The sequence below is a fragment of the Panulirus ornatus genome, chromosome 3, assembly GCF_036320965.1.
Source record: "Panulirus ornatus isolate Po-2019 chromosome 3, ASM3632096v1, whole genome shotgun sequence".
NCBI classification, from domain to species: Eukaryota; Metazoa; Arthropoda; class Malacostraca; order Decapoda; family Palinuridae; genus Panulirus; species Panulirus ornatus.
In genome coordinates, this window is record NC_092226.1 from 63,700,598 (window position 1) to 63,717,790 (window position 17,193).

Sequence of the window (17,193 nt, forward strand, 5' to 3'; positions counted from 1 at the left end):
AAAAGACAACAAAGGCCACATTCGCTCACACTCAGTCTCTAGCTGTCATGTGTAATGCACTAAAACCACAGCTCCCTTTCCACATCCAGGCCCCACAAAACTTTCCATGGTTTACCCCAGACGCTTCACATGCCCTGGTTCAATCCATTGACAGCACGTCGACCCCGGTATACCACATCTTTCCAATTCACTCTATTCCTTGCACGCCTTTCACCTTCCTGCATGTTCAGGCCCCGATCGCTCACAATCTTTTTCACTCCATCTTTCCACCTCCAATTTGGTCTCCCACTTCTCCTCGTTCCCTCCACCTCTGACACATATATCCTCTTTGTCAATCTTTCCGCACTCATTCTCTCCATGTGACCAAACCATTTCAATACACTCTTCTGCTCTCTCGAACTTATTCTTTTTATTACCGCACATCTCTCTTACCCTTTCATTACTTACTCGAATCAAACCACCTCACACCACATATTGTCCTCAAACATCTCATGACCAAATGGCGTCCTCGCTTCGTCCCTTCGATGTATATCAACTGACTGTTATATTTCTCTCTTGTGTCTCCCCTGATGATGTGATTGTTACACGAAAGTGCACTTGGAAACTTCTCGTGTTTCATTTTCCCCGTGGACTCATAGGAATATCATCACGCGCAAAATTGTGATCCTTTCCAATATATATATATATATATATATATATATATATATATATATATATATATATATATATATATATATATATGATCGAAAATAAGCCATATGATCAGAGGTCATCCTGGTGAAAACGTCCTTTTTTGTGCTGTGTACAGTTGCCCCCAGTGTGTACACAGAGCATCCAGCGGAAACACTGCGATTGGCCATGCAGGAAGGGGTGGGTTGGGGGGGATTTGGAAGGTGGGAGGGTGGAATAGGATGGAAGAGTGTTGGGGGAAAGAACAAGTGGGAGGGGAAGAGAGAAGGGGGAAGAAGGCAAGAAGTGGGAAGGGAGAAGAACTAGGGCAATAAGGGAGAGTAGGTGGGAGTGGAGGGGTATTGCAAGGGAAAGAGAAGCGGGATGGAGAAGCGGGATGGAGAAGAAGTGGGAGAGGAGCAGGTGCCGAGCACCGGCGACCATCCTCCATGATTTATGACACGATTGACAAAACTCTTGACTGATGGTTGATTACACACACACACACACACACACACACACACACACACACACACACACACACACATACATACACATACACATACATACATACATACATACACACACACACACATACACATACATACACACACACACACACACACACACACACACACACACACACACACACACACACACACACATACATACACATACACATACATACATACATACACACACACACACATACACATACATACACACACACACACACACACACGAGAGAGAGAGAGAGAGAGAGAGAGAGAGAGAGAGAGAGAGAGAGAGAGAGAGAGAGAGAAGGGCTGTTTATGATCACTACCTGCGGTAATTACCACATGCAAATGCGTTTCCCTTGTCGTGGCCAGAGAGCCAGCGACAGTAGGCAGTTCTTAATGTGGTGTTCCGTTCCAGCAGTGTCTGGCGGGTAGTGTGTTTCGTTTCAGTACTCTCTGGTGAGTAGTGTGTTTCGTTTTAGCAGTGTCTGGAGGGTAGAGTGTGTTTCGTTCTAGCAGTGTCTATAGGGTAGAGTGTGTTTTGTTCTAGCAGTGTCTATAGGGTAGAGTGTGTTTCGTTCTAGCAGTGTCTGGAGGGTAGAGTGTGTTTCGTTCTAGCAGTGTCTATAGGGTAGAGTGTGTTTCGTGCTAGCAGTGTCTATAGGGTAGAGTGTGTTTCGTTCTAGCAGTGTCTGGAGGGTAGAGTGTGTTTCGTTCCAACAGTGTCTGGAGGGTAGAGTGTGTTTCGTTCCACCAGTGCCTGGGGGATGTGTTTCATTCCAGCAGTGTGCAAAGCATGGCAAACATGGCCAAGATAAGAGAGAGAGCCAAGGTTGGGACGAGTACTGCATTCGCAAAACTAGTTTATGACAAAGCCGAATGTTTTTTCTTCTTCTTTCATTTCCCTCACAATCGCCCGTTCATATATGAACACACCCGGTACAAAAACTCCCCCATTTCCAGGAGAGCTGTGTTCATTATGGAGTCCTGGACTCAACTCCCTCCCCCCGACACCCTTCCAGATATTTCCAGAAGAGCTGTGTTCATTATGGAATCCTGGACTCAACTCCCTCCCCACGACACCCTTCCAGATATTTCCAGGAGAGCTGTGTTCATTATGGAGTCCTGGACTCACTTCCCGTCAGATCCCGGGCTTGGGCACCCGAACCAAGCCAGCACACACGGCGGCGTCTCAGGGTCGATCATTTAACCCAGCCGACTGTAAGTAGGATTATAGTGGAGTCAGATGGATCAGAGGGTGAGGAGGTTTGCTGTCTTGGGGGGGGGAGGGAGCCTTCTGCTGTGGCCGCTCGCCATGGAAGCCCTTCCTTCCAGGATGTCCGTTAGTTGGGGATCCTCAAGGACGTCCGCTTCACTGGGGATAGTCAAGGACGTCCGCTTCACAAGGGATCTTCAAGGACGTCCGCTTCACTGGGGATAGTCAAGGACGTCCATTTGATTGGGATCCTCAAGGACGTCCGCTTCTTTTGGGGACCCTCATGGACATCTACTTCACTAGGGACCCTCAAGGATCTCCGCTTCGTTGGGGACCCTCAAGGACGTCCACATCTTTGGAAGCCCTCAAATACACCGTTTACTGTAAATCCTGAAGGTCGTCCACTCATTACGACCTCTCGAAATCATTCGCTCGTGACGACCTCTCGAGGTCGTTCGCTCATTACAACCCCTCGAAATCATTCGATCGTGACGACTTCTCGAGGTCGTTCGCTCATTACGACCCCTCGAGGTCATCCGCTCACTACGACCCCTCGAGATCGTTCGCTCACTACGACTCCTCGAGGTCGTCCGCTCACTACGACCCCTCGAGGTCGTTCGCTCATTACGACCCTTCACAAGGAAACCCTCGAAGTCATGCGTTTTCTGGGACCCCTCAGAGACGTCAGGTGAAGGGCGTCCCTCAGGGCTTGCATGACCCGCTACCTCGACTGTTTGCGCTGAGATGCGCTGGAACGCAGCCAGAGCGCCACACACTAGAAGATGTTATGGAATAAGAATTGTGTATTCTGGATGTGGCAGCAGACCCCAGCCGCGGTCTGCTGGGCCCAGAAGATGACCTGGCTTGACCTTCACTTTGTTTACGGTCGCTGGTCAAGTGGTGTTGTTGTTGTTGTGGTGTTAGATTAGATTTTTACAACAGGTTTTTGGAGCTTCTCTCTCTCTCTCTCTCTCTCTCTCTCTCTCTCTCTCTCTCTCTCTCTCTCTCTCTCTCTCTCTCTCTCTCTCTCTCTCTCTATGTGTGTGCGTGTATATGTATATATAGGGAGAGAGAGAGAGAGAGAGAGAGAGAGAGAGAGAGAGAGAGAGAGAGAGAGAGAGAGGTGTACATTCATTGCAACATTCATCATTAAATCAATCTGCTGTTTACAGCCTTTGATCCGTCGGTGCGATTGAGTTGGTAAAACAGTTGGTGATTGGAAAAATTGAGCAGTAGGCGCAAACATGTGGTTATCTTTTATATATATACATATATATATATATATATATATATATATATATATATATATATATATATATATATAATGATATAGGAACGCCCATGAGAGCCAATAATCAATGGAGAGTGCAGCTACTGTCTGTCTCTCTCTCTCTCTCTCTCTCTCTCTCTCTCTCTCTCTCTCTCTCTCTCTCTCTCTCTCTCTCTCTCTCCCCCTGCGAGAGAGTCAGAGAAGGATGAGAAGACATCACCCTCTGAGATATAAGATTGGCTCATCACTTGGGTGTTTGTGTATTTTGGAATACCATTCACGCAGTTGACAGTTCCCTGAAACTATAGAGCCACAGCCACTCTTAAAGAAAAAAAAAAGGGAGGGGATAATGTAGATAAACCCTGGCATATGCAAATAAAGCCCCCTGTGTACACTCATTTCCCGAGCATTCGACACTGATAAAGTACATTTGACAATTAACCCCGCGCTCCGCTCCCTCCCCCACACCACCCAGATGCTGGACACATTAGATGTAATTAGGTTAAAGCCAATGAGTTGGGTTTCAGGGGTAAGTGATCCCCCTGGTGTACAGCGAGGATGTTGATGTGATTGTGTTGTGTACATGGCTGAGTTCAGTCATGGGATTAAGGGTGTAGGTGTCATGGTTTGTTGTATCATGGGTGTTGTTGATTACACTACTGTTGTGTATGAGTGTATATGTGATACAGTACTGTATCAGAGACGCACCTAACCCCAGTGATATACCCAGGATGACCCAGTGTTGTATTGTACAGCAATATTGTAGCGACGGTACAGATGTAGTACTGTAGTACAGTATTGGAAACGATGTTGATTACAGTACTGTATGAAAGTGTAGGTGTAATACAATATTGTATTAAGCACAATGCTGTTCCCAGTTATCTAGGGAAGATGTTAGTTGTAATACAGTATTGCATTATAGACTTAGCTGTTCTCAATATCGTAGCATGGATGTAGAGTCCCCAGTGTTGTATTATACAACACTGTAACCATAGTGTATTACAGAGGTTGCTCTTCTCAGCAATAAAGCGAGGGTACATGTATAACAGAGTATTGTATTATAGCTGTAGCCGAACTTAGTGATGTATAGAGGGTGTAGATATACCGCCCACTCACCCCCAAAGCGTTGTATCATACAACAACACTAGCTGTAGTGTTATATGTCAACCCTCTCACGAAGCCATATTCCAGCGAGGCCAGTAAATTACTTATGATGACGACATAGTCAGTTTCCAGCTCCCATGCATTGCCCTCCCAGGGCTCCTTCCAGCTCCCATGCATTGCCCTCCCAGGGCTCCTTCCAGCTCCCATGCATTGCCCTCCCAGGGCTCCTTCCAGCACCCATGCATTGCCCTCCCAGGGCTCCTTCCAGCACCCATGCATTGCCCTCCCAGGGCTCCTTCCAGCACCCATGCATTGCCCTCCCAGGGCTCCTTCCAGCACCCATGCATTGCCCTCCCAGGGCTCCTTCCAGCACCCATGCATTGCCCTCCCAGGGCTCCTTCCAGCTCCCATGCATTGCCCTCCCAGGGCTCCTTCCAGCACCCATGCATTGCCCTCCCAGGGCTCCTTCCAGCACCCATGCATTGCCCTCCCAGGGCTCCTTCCAGCACCCATGCATTGCCCTCCCAGGGCTCCTTCCAGCACCCATGCATTGCCCTCCCAGGGCTCCTTCCAGCACCCATGCATTGCCCTCCCAGGGCTCCTTCCAGCACCCATGCATTGCCCTCCCAGGGCTCCTTCCAGCACCCATGCATTGCCCTCCCATGGTTCCTTCCAGCACCCATGCATTGCCCTCCCAGGGCTCCTTCCAGCTCCCATGCATTGCCCTCCCAGGGCTCCTTCCAGCACCCATGCATTGCCCTCCCAGGGCTCCTTCCAGCACCCATGCATTACCCTCCCAGGGCTCCTTCCTGTAGCTGGGTCCGAACCCCCCATGGCAGGAACTCTACTAAATGTCACATTGTATCTTATACAATAGCGTATTGTATTGCTGGGCTCTGTTGTATATTGTATTGCTGGGCCCTGTTGTATATTGCATTCGGGACATTTCCGTTCGAAGTTCATTGGTGATTTAAGTAGTCTATTTGATTTTGCATATATATATATATATATATATATATATATATATATATATATATATATATATATATATATATATATATATATATATATCAACTGACTGTTATATTTCTCTCTTGTGTCTCCCCTGATGATGTGATTATTACACGAAAGTGCACTTGGGAACTTTTCGTGTTTCATTTTCCCCGTGGACTCATAGGAATATATATATATATATATATATATATATATATATATATATATATATATATATATATATATATATATATATATAATTCTGAACCAGGCGATTGTGAACTCTTACAGGACGAGTACTCTAGGCGACTTGGATTTACCTCCCTCCCCCTCTCTCTCTCTCTCTCTCTCTCTCTCTCTCTCTCTCTCTCTCTCTCTCTCTCTCTCTCTCTCTCTCTCTCTCTCTATCTATCTATCTATCTATCTATCTATCTATCTATCTCTTTCTCTCTCTATCTCTCCAGCTGAGTGAAAGGGAACATCTCTTTATCTCAACCAAATTAATGGCATTTCTCACCAGTTCAAATCATCGGCTGCTTTTTGAAGGGTTATTTCCCCCAGCACCCGTGGCTGCTGAGCTTGTCCTACTGAGCATTTGAGACTAAAAAAATGTTTACAATTTACTCTATCAATGAACAGCCTAATTGCCAATTATAAGAATTCTAATCATAGGACGTGGCAGCCGATTTTGTTACTAGAGAGAAATATGAATGACAAATGAGGTTAAACTCTACATTATATATATATATATGTATATATATATATATATATATATATATATATATATATATATATATATATATATATATATATATATATATATCGTTCTGTATATATGTGCAGGTGTGACGAGGAAGGATCAGATGTTGGTCCTCTTGCTAACGACAGATTGCCTGAGGGAGGAGATATAGAGACGTCCTCGGTCACCTGATGAATGTTGGAATGACTGATGTGTAGGTGAAGCACAGCTCTGGTGGGTACACTTATACTGTGAACGGTGAGGGAGGGAGGGTGGTTGCGTGATGAATTGATTTGATGGGATTCAATTTTTTCCTATTTCATTCATTCATTTTCTTCTCTGAGTGGATTTAGAGTAGTTATGAGAGAGGTGTGAAGGATTGATGCTTTGTGTATGTGTGTGTGTGTGTGTGTGTGTGTGTGTGTGTGTGTGTGTGTGTGTGTGTGTGTTTAAAACTGCTTTTGATACGATCTTGATAATCCTCTTCAAAATGCAAGGTATAGATACGGAATACGAATTTGAGTGTATATATGTATATATATATATATATATATATATATATATATATATATATATATATTTATATAAATAGATTTATATATATTCTCAGGCAAGTCTCTGATCTCTCCAGAGGGCAGCACCAACTCTGCTTCTCCAACAAGACAGTTAGCAACCACAACTTGCATGAATTATGTAAATCGCACGTCAGATTCTGAGCAAACCTGCGTAATGCAATGTTATTGCCCACGAGGGACATAAGTGTCACTACTAGACCTGGTTTACATCTGTTATCGGCTCTAGCGCGTCTTTGGGGGTCGACCCTTATTGGCCTGGGGAGATGCAAATGCCCTTATTACTCCAAGTTTGCATCTGGTATCGGCTCCGATACGCCCCCCAGGCCAGAGGACCATTTGCGTGGTTATCGGATTTCATCGTTAAACCAGTATGAAAAAAATAGTCGTTCACCTCAGGCAAAGAGCAGATACTGCAGAGGAGTTCGGTGTCCAGGCTTAGCTGGTGACATCGAGGTGAGGGAGGGAAGGAGGGAAGGAGAGACAGGGAAATCTGGTGGCTTCCTCTGAAGCGGGTCTTCGAGAGCCTCTCGCCGGATCATTGTCGTATATATCGTTTTAATTAAGCCAAGATCGGGGCGTCCTGTGGACTGTGCCCTCAGAAGGGAGACCGTCGGGTGAGGGCTGGACGTTGGAGGGACAGATCGGAAGATTTCGAGGGTCATCTGTGTGTGTCCATGGGTCAGGATCGACGTGACTGGAATAGTCATCATAATTCGAGTCACAAGATGACTGGAGCGCCACCAGTCCAGCAGATCACGAGGGAAACGGAGGAACGGTCACTCCAGCTGGCATGTAGGGTAGTGATGAGGGGGCGTTGTTGACGTCGAAGTCGATCGGGTGGTGTCGCTTGGGGAGGGAAAGGACGATTGGTGGCTGGGTGGCGGGGGTGGGCTGCTGCTGTCTGAGGTTAAGGTTAAGGAAGGTTAATGAGATGGTGTGGTCCAGGTCGTGATAGTGTTGGGATGGTGTTGGTGATGGTGAGCTACAGGACAGGAGTTCACACACACACACACACACACACACACACACACACACACACTATTTCAGGCTGGTGTGTGTGTGTGTGTGTGTGTGTGTGTGTGTGTGTGTGTGTGTGTGTGTGTGTGTGTACATAAAAGTAGAGTTATGATACGTATATACAAGATTAACAGACGTAACACACATATAATAACCACAGACACATGCACGTGAGGCAGCACTAACACTGAGACAGAAGTTCATCTCTTCATATCATTCTTATTAAGTACATCTCTGTCTCTTAACCCTTCGTGACCTCTGACCTGGTCCATGGCTAAATGGCACAGACCAGCCTGAAGTCTACCATGTCAGTACACACCAGAGTCAATAGATAACACAACTGATCTAACGTACATGGTCAATATACAGGTGAACTTTCATAACATGACCACAACACGCTGGGGCTATAACACAACTGTGTGAGGGGGTCAGGTGGCCTTCATAACATGACCACAACACGCTGGGGCTATAACACAACCTGTGTGAGGGGGTCAGGTGGTCTTCATAACATGACCACAACACGCTGGGTCTATAACACAACCTGTGTGAGGAGGGTATCGAACCCACACGACATAATGAAGAGCTGATGATCGTAGCCAACACTCAGGCCAGGGGGGGGGGGTAATTCAGGAGAGACCCCTACACAACCCCGTCTCTGGTCACATGCCGCGCCCCGCGCCCCTCTCTCTCTCTCCTCTCCCTCACCTCCCACATCCCCTCCCTCCTCCTTACCCCGGCGAGGGAGGAGTGCCGGTGGGGTCATCATCGTCGACGTGGAGGTCAAGAGGAGGAGGAGGTCGTCGGGGGTGGGGGGGGGTGGGGGGGTCGTCATTAATCACCAGTAGGGTTCATCAGCTGTTGACTCTATATAGGCTGGGTTTAAGAGCTCACGAATTTAGGAGAAATAGCGACATACCGACCCGCTCCAAAAGGGGAGGATGAACCGCTAGGGTTGACTCTGTGTGTGTGTGTGTGTGTGTGTGAGTGTGTGTGTGTGTGTGTGTGTGTGTGTGAGCACACGAGTTTATGAAAGATAGTGACATACCGACCCGCTCCAAAAGGGGAGGATGAACTGCTAGGGTTGACTGTGTGTGTGTGTGTTTGTGGGTCGGCTTTCGTTGCCCGGGACTCGAACTCAGATCTATAGAACCCATACACGAGTATATCTAAATTGAAGGTTTTGGCTGCGGTGCAACATTCTGACGTAGCGTTTCTGTGTGTCATTATTGCATTATAAGTGACGAAATTCTGCTATGAATATAGAGTTTTATAGCATTAATACTCCATACATATCTATATGGTATAGCGCCCAGGGGAAATTAAGCAGTCGAATTAATTTTGAAAATTTCAGTGTCCTCGTCAAAAATTTTTACCTCTGTCCCTACCTCCATTTTCTAATGGAAACGGAACATTCATCTTTCACAATTGGTTTTCTTTTTTGGGGGCCGTTCATTTTCGCAGGAAGAAAGTAACTATATATTTTTGAACAGCCTTGTTCCACTGTAACTCACGACCACACTAACAACTCTGCCGGTTTTCTCCAGCCCTCACATTTGTTTGGCACCTTAAAACTTCACACACACACACACACACACACATACACACACACACACACACACACACCTCAGCCTTGTGTGTGCATGTGTTCTGAAACCTCAGTTACCCACCATAGGGCCAGTCTGGTCCTTGTCCTCAACCCTCCAGCAAATGTGTAGATGAAGTCGTCTTCATAAATACCATAACTCATTGTTCCAGAACGTTACAGTTTGATTACAGGACGTTATAGTTTGATTACAGAAAGTTACAGTTTTGTTACAGGACGTTACAGTTTGATTACAGGACGTTACAGTTTGATTACAGGACGTTACAGTTTGATTACAGGACGTTACAGTTTGATTACAGGACGTTACAGTTTGATTACAGAACGTTACAGTTTGATTACAGAACGTTACAGTTTGATTACAGAACGTTACAGTTTGATTACAGGACGTTACAGTTTGATTACAGGACGTTACAGTTTGGTTACAGGACGTTACAGTTTGATTACAGGACGTTACAGTTTGGTTACAGAACGTTACAGTTTGATTACAGGACGTTACAGTTTGATTACAGGACGTTACAGTTTGACTACAGAACGTTACAGTTTGGTTACAGGACGTTACAGTTTGATTACAGGACGTTACAGTTTGATTACAGGACGTTACAGTTTGACTACAGAACGTTACAGTTTGGTTACAGGACGTTACAGTTTGATTACAGGACGTTACAGTTTGATTACAGAACGTTACAGTTTGGTTACAGGACGTTACAGTTTGGTTACAGAGCGTTACAGTTTGATCACTTTCCTAATCGAGACATATTCTTACGCACGCTAAGGTAATTTCTAACCATCGCAGACCCACCTCAGTTCATTTCTAGCCTTCGCAGACCCATTTCAGTTCATTTCTAACCATGGCAGACCCATTTCAGTTAACTTCTAACCATCGCACACCCATCTCAGTTAATTTCTAACCATCGCACACCCATTTTACCCAAGTCGAATGGTTGATGGGTCAGCCCCGAGGTTATAGTGGATGGTTTCGAACACCTTCGTCAGGTACCGTAACGAAGGGACGGACATCTGTCGTCTTGCCTCTGTGGATCAGAAGCTTTGAAAAGCGTTCATTTCCTGGGACTCTTCATAGTCCACAGTGTTCGTCGACCCCTTCTGCAGCTTCGTATTTTCCGAGATGGTTTTTGATGTCTCTGATTGTTGTGAAGGACATGTATTCTCAGTTCGTGTTTTTTTTCGTATGATTCATACATATCGTTTTTTTTACATATTCTTGATTGCTATCAACTCTCTCTCTCTCTCTCTCTCTCTCTCTCTCTCTCTCTCTCTCTCTCTCTCTCTCTCTCTCTCTCTCTCTCTCTCTCTTTGCTTGAGCGTGTATTCTATGTATCATTTTAATCACTTCTTTCTTCAGGTCATCTTCCTACAGATGTAGCAGCTTCTTCTGTATGTGCCCATCATCATCATCATCATCATCACCATCATCATCATCATCATCATCACCATCATCTTCATCATCATCATCACCATCATCATCATCATCATCATCACCATCATCATCATCATCATCATCACCATCATCTTCATCATCATCATCACCATCATCATCATCATCACGTTCCACTGTAGGGTGTTCAGAGGGTGAGAATGACACAGGGAGCTGGATCAAGGGTGAGGGATGGCTGGATCAAGGGTGAGGGATGGCTGGTTGGATCAAGGGTGAGGGATGGCTAGATCAAGGGTGAGGGCTGGCTGGTTGGATCAAGTGTGAGGGATGGCTAGATCAAGGGTGAGGGATGGCTGGATCAAAGGTGAGGGATGGTTGGATCAAGGGTGAGGGATGGCTGGATCAAGGGCGAGGGCTGGCTGGGTCAAGGGTGAGGGCTGGCTGGATCAAGGGTGAGGGATGGCTGGATCAAGGGTGAGGGATGGCTGGATCAAGGGTGAGGGCTGGCTGGATCAAGGGTGAGGGATGGTTGGATCAAGGGTGAGGGATGGCTGGATCAAGGGCGAGGGCTGGCTGGATCAAGGGTGAGGGATGGTTGGATCAAGGGTGAGGGCTGGCTGGATCAAGGGCGAGGGATGGCTGGATCAAGGGTGAGGGATGGCTGGTTGGATCAAGGGTAAGGGCTGGCTGGATCAAGGGTGAGGGATGGCTGGATCAAGGGTGAGGGATGGCTGGATCAAGGGTGAGGGATGGCTGGATCAAGGGTGAGGGATGGCTGGATCAAGGGTGAGGGATGGTTGGATCAAGGGTGAGGGATGGCTGGATCAAGGGTGAGGGATGGCTGGATCAAAGGTGAGGGCTGGCTGGATCAAGGATGAGGGATGGCTGGATCAAGGGTGAGGGATGGCTGGATCAAGGGTGAGGGCTGGCTGGATCAAGGGTGAGGGATGGTTGGATCAAGGGTGAGGGCTGGCTGGATCAAGGGTTAGGGCTGGCTGGATCAAGGGTGAGGGATGGCTGGATCAAGGGTGAGGGCTGGCTGGATCAAGGGTGAGGGATGGCTGGATCAAGGGTGAGGGATGGCTGGATCAAGGGTGAGGGATGGTCTTCCTTGGGGTATAACTTTCTTGTCTCACTTCCGACGTGGATCTAAGAGTTCCCTCCCACCCATGGACACCACTGTTGCCTAATGTATTTCTTTCCTCTTTTCTCCTCCTCCAGATCCGACGGGTGAAGGTGATACGGCAGCGGAATTCGGGTCTTGGGCTGAGCATCAAGGGCGGCTCTGAACACAAGCTGCCGATCCTCATCTCCAGGATATTCAAGGACCAAGCGGCGGACCTGACCGGCAAGCTCTTCGTTGGCGACGCCATACTGAAGGGTGAGTGAAGACCTGGGTGTTCTGTTGGTGGGAGAGTGGTTAGTGGTGACATGGGAGGACGTAGGGAAAACAGGTTACGGATGACATGATGGTCCATGACGAGGTTATCTGCTGGAGGACAGTACATGGGAAAGCCAGATAACACAAGACCTGATGGTCTATGACGAGGTTATCTGCTGGAGGACAGTACATGGTAGAGCCAGATAACACAAGACCTGATGGTATATGACGAGGTTATCTGCTGGAGGACAGTACATGGGAAAGCCAGATAACATGACCTGATGGTCCATGACGAGGTTATCTGCTGGAGGACAGTACATGGGAAAGCCAGATAACACAAGACCTGATGGTTTATGACGAGGTTATCTGCTGGAAGACAGTACATGGGAAAGCCAGATAACACAAGACCTGATGGTTTATGACGAGGTTATCTGCTGGAGGACAGTAGATGGGAAAGTCAGATAACACAAGACCTGATGGTCTATGACGAGGTTATCTGCTGGAGGACAGTACGTGGGAAAGCCAGATAACACAAGACCTGTTGGTCTATAACGAGGTTATCTGCTAGGGGACGGTAAGAGTATCATAAATCCTGATATATATAGATGGAGACATGATGGCAAAGCAGAGGGCAACGTGGAACAGGAGAGGCTGGTGGAGGAAATAGGAAGGGAAGATGAGTTTCTGGAAGGTAAGAGGGTGGAAGAGACTTGAGGGATGAGGTGGGAAAGAGGGTAAGGTAGGCCGTAAGACACACGGTTCTTAGAAAGTAAGAGAGGAATGGGTAAAGAGGTGAGTCTGGAAGAGAGGAGGGGAGGGAATAGCGACTGAAGTGAAGGGAAAGAAGGCAAAGAGGGAGGAACAGAGGTAGGAGAAGAGAAAGGCAGAGAATAGGAAGGGAGGAAGAAATGAAAGAAATAGAAGAAGAAGAAGAAGAAGAAGAAGAAGAAGAAGAAGAAAGAAAACAAGAGGAGAGAGAGAGAGAGAGAGAGAGAGAGAGAGAGAGAGAGAGAGAGAGAGAGAGAGAGAGAGAGAGAGAGAGACTGGCAAGGGTAAGCTGGCGACCGGCAGGAATGGAGGCGAAAATAGGAGAAACATTTGGAGGTTTTTCAATTAGATTGTCAGAAATGTGTGGAGGGAAGTTTATTTTGGAGGTTGGAGAAAACCTGCCCCTGCCTGCAGGCTGGCCTGGCTAAGACGTCATATCTTCATCATTTGGTCATGAAATGTTGGAGGTGGTCTGTACCCAGGATGAACACAGCAACCTCAGAACACTGTCAGCAGTATATATATATATATATATATATATATATATATATATATATATATATATATATATATATATATATATATTGGTAAGCAACAGCAGCATGCATGATATAGGTAAAGACCTCAGGATTTTCAAGTCCACACAGGTTTTTCAAACTTTCCCCTGAAAGAAAAATGACAAACCCTGTATCGCTGCTGTGTAGTTTGACACGGCAACGTCACAGACAGAGGTCAACTTTGGGCCCAACTCACATTCATCTAAACGACGGGCAAGGTCAACTTTTCATACGTCATGGATAGAAAAAAAAAGAAAGATATATATGGTCATTTCGCTCAAGGTTTGTCCGGCATCATGGGTGGAATGTGTACCTGACGAGCAATCTCTCTCTCTCTCTCTCTCTCTCTCTCTCTCTCTCTCTCTCTCTCTCTCTCTCTCTCTCTCTCTCTCCTCCTCCCTCGAGACATCATCTGTTAGAAAGTTGTCGTGGGAGGTGAGGGAGTAAAGGCTTCGAGACGTGGGTCACTTTGTGGAATCTCTTCTTCGAAGCTGCCAAGAGAAGGTTATCATCTTTCAGCTAAAGCTTGTATGCTGTACGGTACTACACATTGTATAAAGCTTTCATGCTATGCATGACTCTCTAATGCATGTCATATAAGAACATAGAGACCCATAGTATTCATAAAACCCCCCCCACTGATAAACCCATAACCCACCAGTAAAGTCATGTTCTTCATTAAACCAATGAACCCACTGCTAAAACCCATAACCCACCACTCACTCCATGTCACTCGCAACTCGTTTATCTAAGTCAAACCCACCACTAGAGATGGCCTCCTTCCCCTGTGGCCGACCCACAGGCCACAGCCAACCCTGTGTGCCAGACCAGTTCGAAGCAGTGAGCGAGAGAAAAGGGTTGATTGACGGTGCTCTGTTGCCAGCCAGACTGGCTTATGACCAGCAGCGGCAGGAGAACCTTCCTTACACAACCAGAGGGTGAGAGAGAGAGAGAGAGAGAGAGAGAGAGAGAGAGAGAGAGAGAGAGAGAGAGAGAGACCCAGATGAAAATTTACAGACGTATTCCAGGGTCTTGTAAGGCTCACTCCACCACCACCGCCATTTGATCATCCTGAAGAGCGAAGATCACCAAACATATGGCCATCTGGGGTACATCACCACCATATTAAATGTCCCTTAAGACGTATAATACACTGACGTACATCTGGGGTACATCACCACCATATTAAATGTCCCTTAAGACGTATAATACACTGACGTACATCTGGGGTTCATCACAACCATTTAAATGTCCCGTAAGACGTATAATACACTGACGTACATCTGGGGTTCATCACCACCATTTAAATGTCCCTGAAGACGTATAATACACTGACGTACATCTGGGGTACATCACCACCATTTAAATGTCCCTTAAGACGTATAATACACTGACGTACATCTGGGGTACATCACCACCATTTAAATGTCCCTTAAGACGTATAATACACTGACCTACATCTGGGGTACATCACCACCATTTAAATATCCCGTAAGACACATATTACATTGCCGTCTCCTCTGGGATTACACCGCCATTAACCAAGACGCCCTTTAGAGCGAGTAAGACAATGACGTCACGTCACAACAATACTCTGACGTCCTCCCGGTGAAACAGGGATTCCTCGAAGCGACTTTGACTACGTGTGACGTACGCTGGTATACCCAGCAGGAGGCCCGCAGCAGACGTGGGGCTGTCACTGCTGTGCTGTGGCTCTGGGGCCGTATGCAGAAAAATTCTTAGATTTCTGCTTATTTTTGTGCTTAGCTGAGCAAGTGACTTAAGTGCCACACAGAAAAGGACTAAGCACGATGCTTAGCAAAACTTAAGCATAAGATTTAAGAAGTTTGAAATGTAGTTTGGGTCAAAATATTTGTCGTCTGCTAAGCAAATACTTAAGCGTAGGGCAGCTTTCAGAAACATGCTTAGCAAAGTTCTTAAAGTTAAGTAAAATTCTTTGGGGTTAAGCACACTTAAGCATTCTAAGAAGTTTTCTGCATACGGCCCCTGGTGATGATGAGAATGATGAACGTCTCATGCCATCAAGTATGGCGAACCCTGAATGGAACACGAGATCTGAAATTATGAAAAGTGTCGTTCTCACCCTATGAATCAGTCCACAGAAGATGGATTCATGGCCTCACCATAACCTGGATGTTACCTCGTTCGCTGGTGCTCCATCCGTGGAGCGACACCGTGTGGATGGAGAGGGATTGAAGTCATAGAGTGTCTCATGTGCCAGGCGATGCTGATCCATTAGTTACCTTGGAGATAATCAAATGTGGATGTTCGAGGAACCCTCCATAGTCCTCCACCTAGAGACGTGTGGGTGTGTGTGTGTGTAGCTGGGGAAGCAGCTTGTCCTCTTCCCATGTTCTGTGTCCCGGGATTAATAATTGTTGTGATGAGGGAGTAGGTGAGGTCGTCACCAAGTGAGGCCGTCACCAAGTGAGGCCGTCACCCAGTGAGGTCGTTACAAGTGAGGCCGTCACCAAGTGAGGTCGTTACAAGTGAGGGCGTCACCAAGTGAGGCCGTTACAAGTGAGGGCGTTACCAATGAGGCCGTTACAAGTGAGGGCGTCACCAAGTGAGGCCGTTACAAGTGAGGCCGTCACAAGTGAGGGCGTTACAAGTGAGGGTGTCACCAATGAGGCCGTCACAAGTAAGGGCGTCACCAGTAAGGGCGTCACAAGTGAGGCCGTCACAAGTGAGGGCGTCACCAATAAGGCCGTCACTAGTGAGGCCGTCACCAATGAGGCCGTCACAAGTGACGGCCTCACCACACGATGATATGGTTGTCAATGAAGAACGATGATGTAATACATGTGGCTCCGTCAACATCTCACGAGACCGACTCCCACATCTTTGTACAAACAGGTGGGGGTTGGGGGAGAGTAAGAACAAACAGATGTGGGGGAGTAGGGGCGTGGGGAAGGAAAAACAAACATATGTGGGGTATGTGTGTGTGTGGGGGGGGGGGGTTACAACTACATAACGTCTCTAGAAACAGTTTGACATAACAGTAGATATATTCTTCCCAGGACCAACAAAAGGGGGAAAAAAAAAAAAGATAAAATGCCATATTCCATTTGATGGTTGTGTGGAAGTGCGTCAGGCAGTTTACAGCCAATATTCTGAAAATTTCTTTCCTAGGAGTGTGAGAAGGATATGACCCACGGTCCCTCCTCCCACACCACTTCCCTCCCTCCCTCCCTCCCTCCTCCTCGTCGCTTGTTATCCACTTCGCGCAAAAATGAACCTCGTCTCCCGCTTCGCGATCGGCAAGAAAAAAAAAAAAAAAAAGAAAATCACCGTGAAGAGATGTCCAGTAAGTTAAATGGATGTGAGTTGTGCTTGGAGTACTATTTTTTTTCCCTTTGGCCAACACCGCTTTTGTTTGCGATAAAG

The 17,193-nt window shown here is 46.8% G+C and overlaps 1 protein-coding gene across 4 annotated transcripts in view; it reads left to right on the forward strand.

The window, feature by feature from the left end:
• The window catches only part of Syn2 (Syntrophin-like 2), a 946,823-nt gene that overhangs the window by 868,157 nt on the left and 61,473 nt on the right, over positions 1 to 17,193 (forward strand). For all 4 annotated transcript variants that reach the window (XM_071688033.1, XM_071688064.1, XM_071688042.1 and 1 more), the window contains one exon: positions 12,301 to 12,460. In XM_071688033.1, coding sequence (XP_071544134.1) covers positions 12,301 to 12,460 — 160 coding nt within the window. The remainder of the gene's footprint in view (positions 1 to 12,300; positions 12,461 to 17,193) is intronic.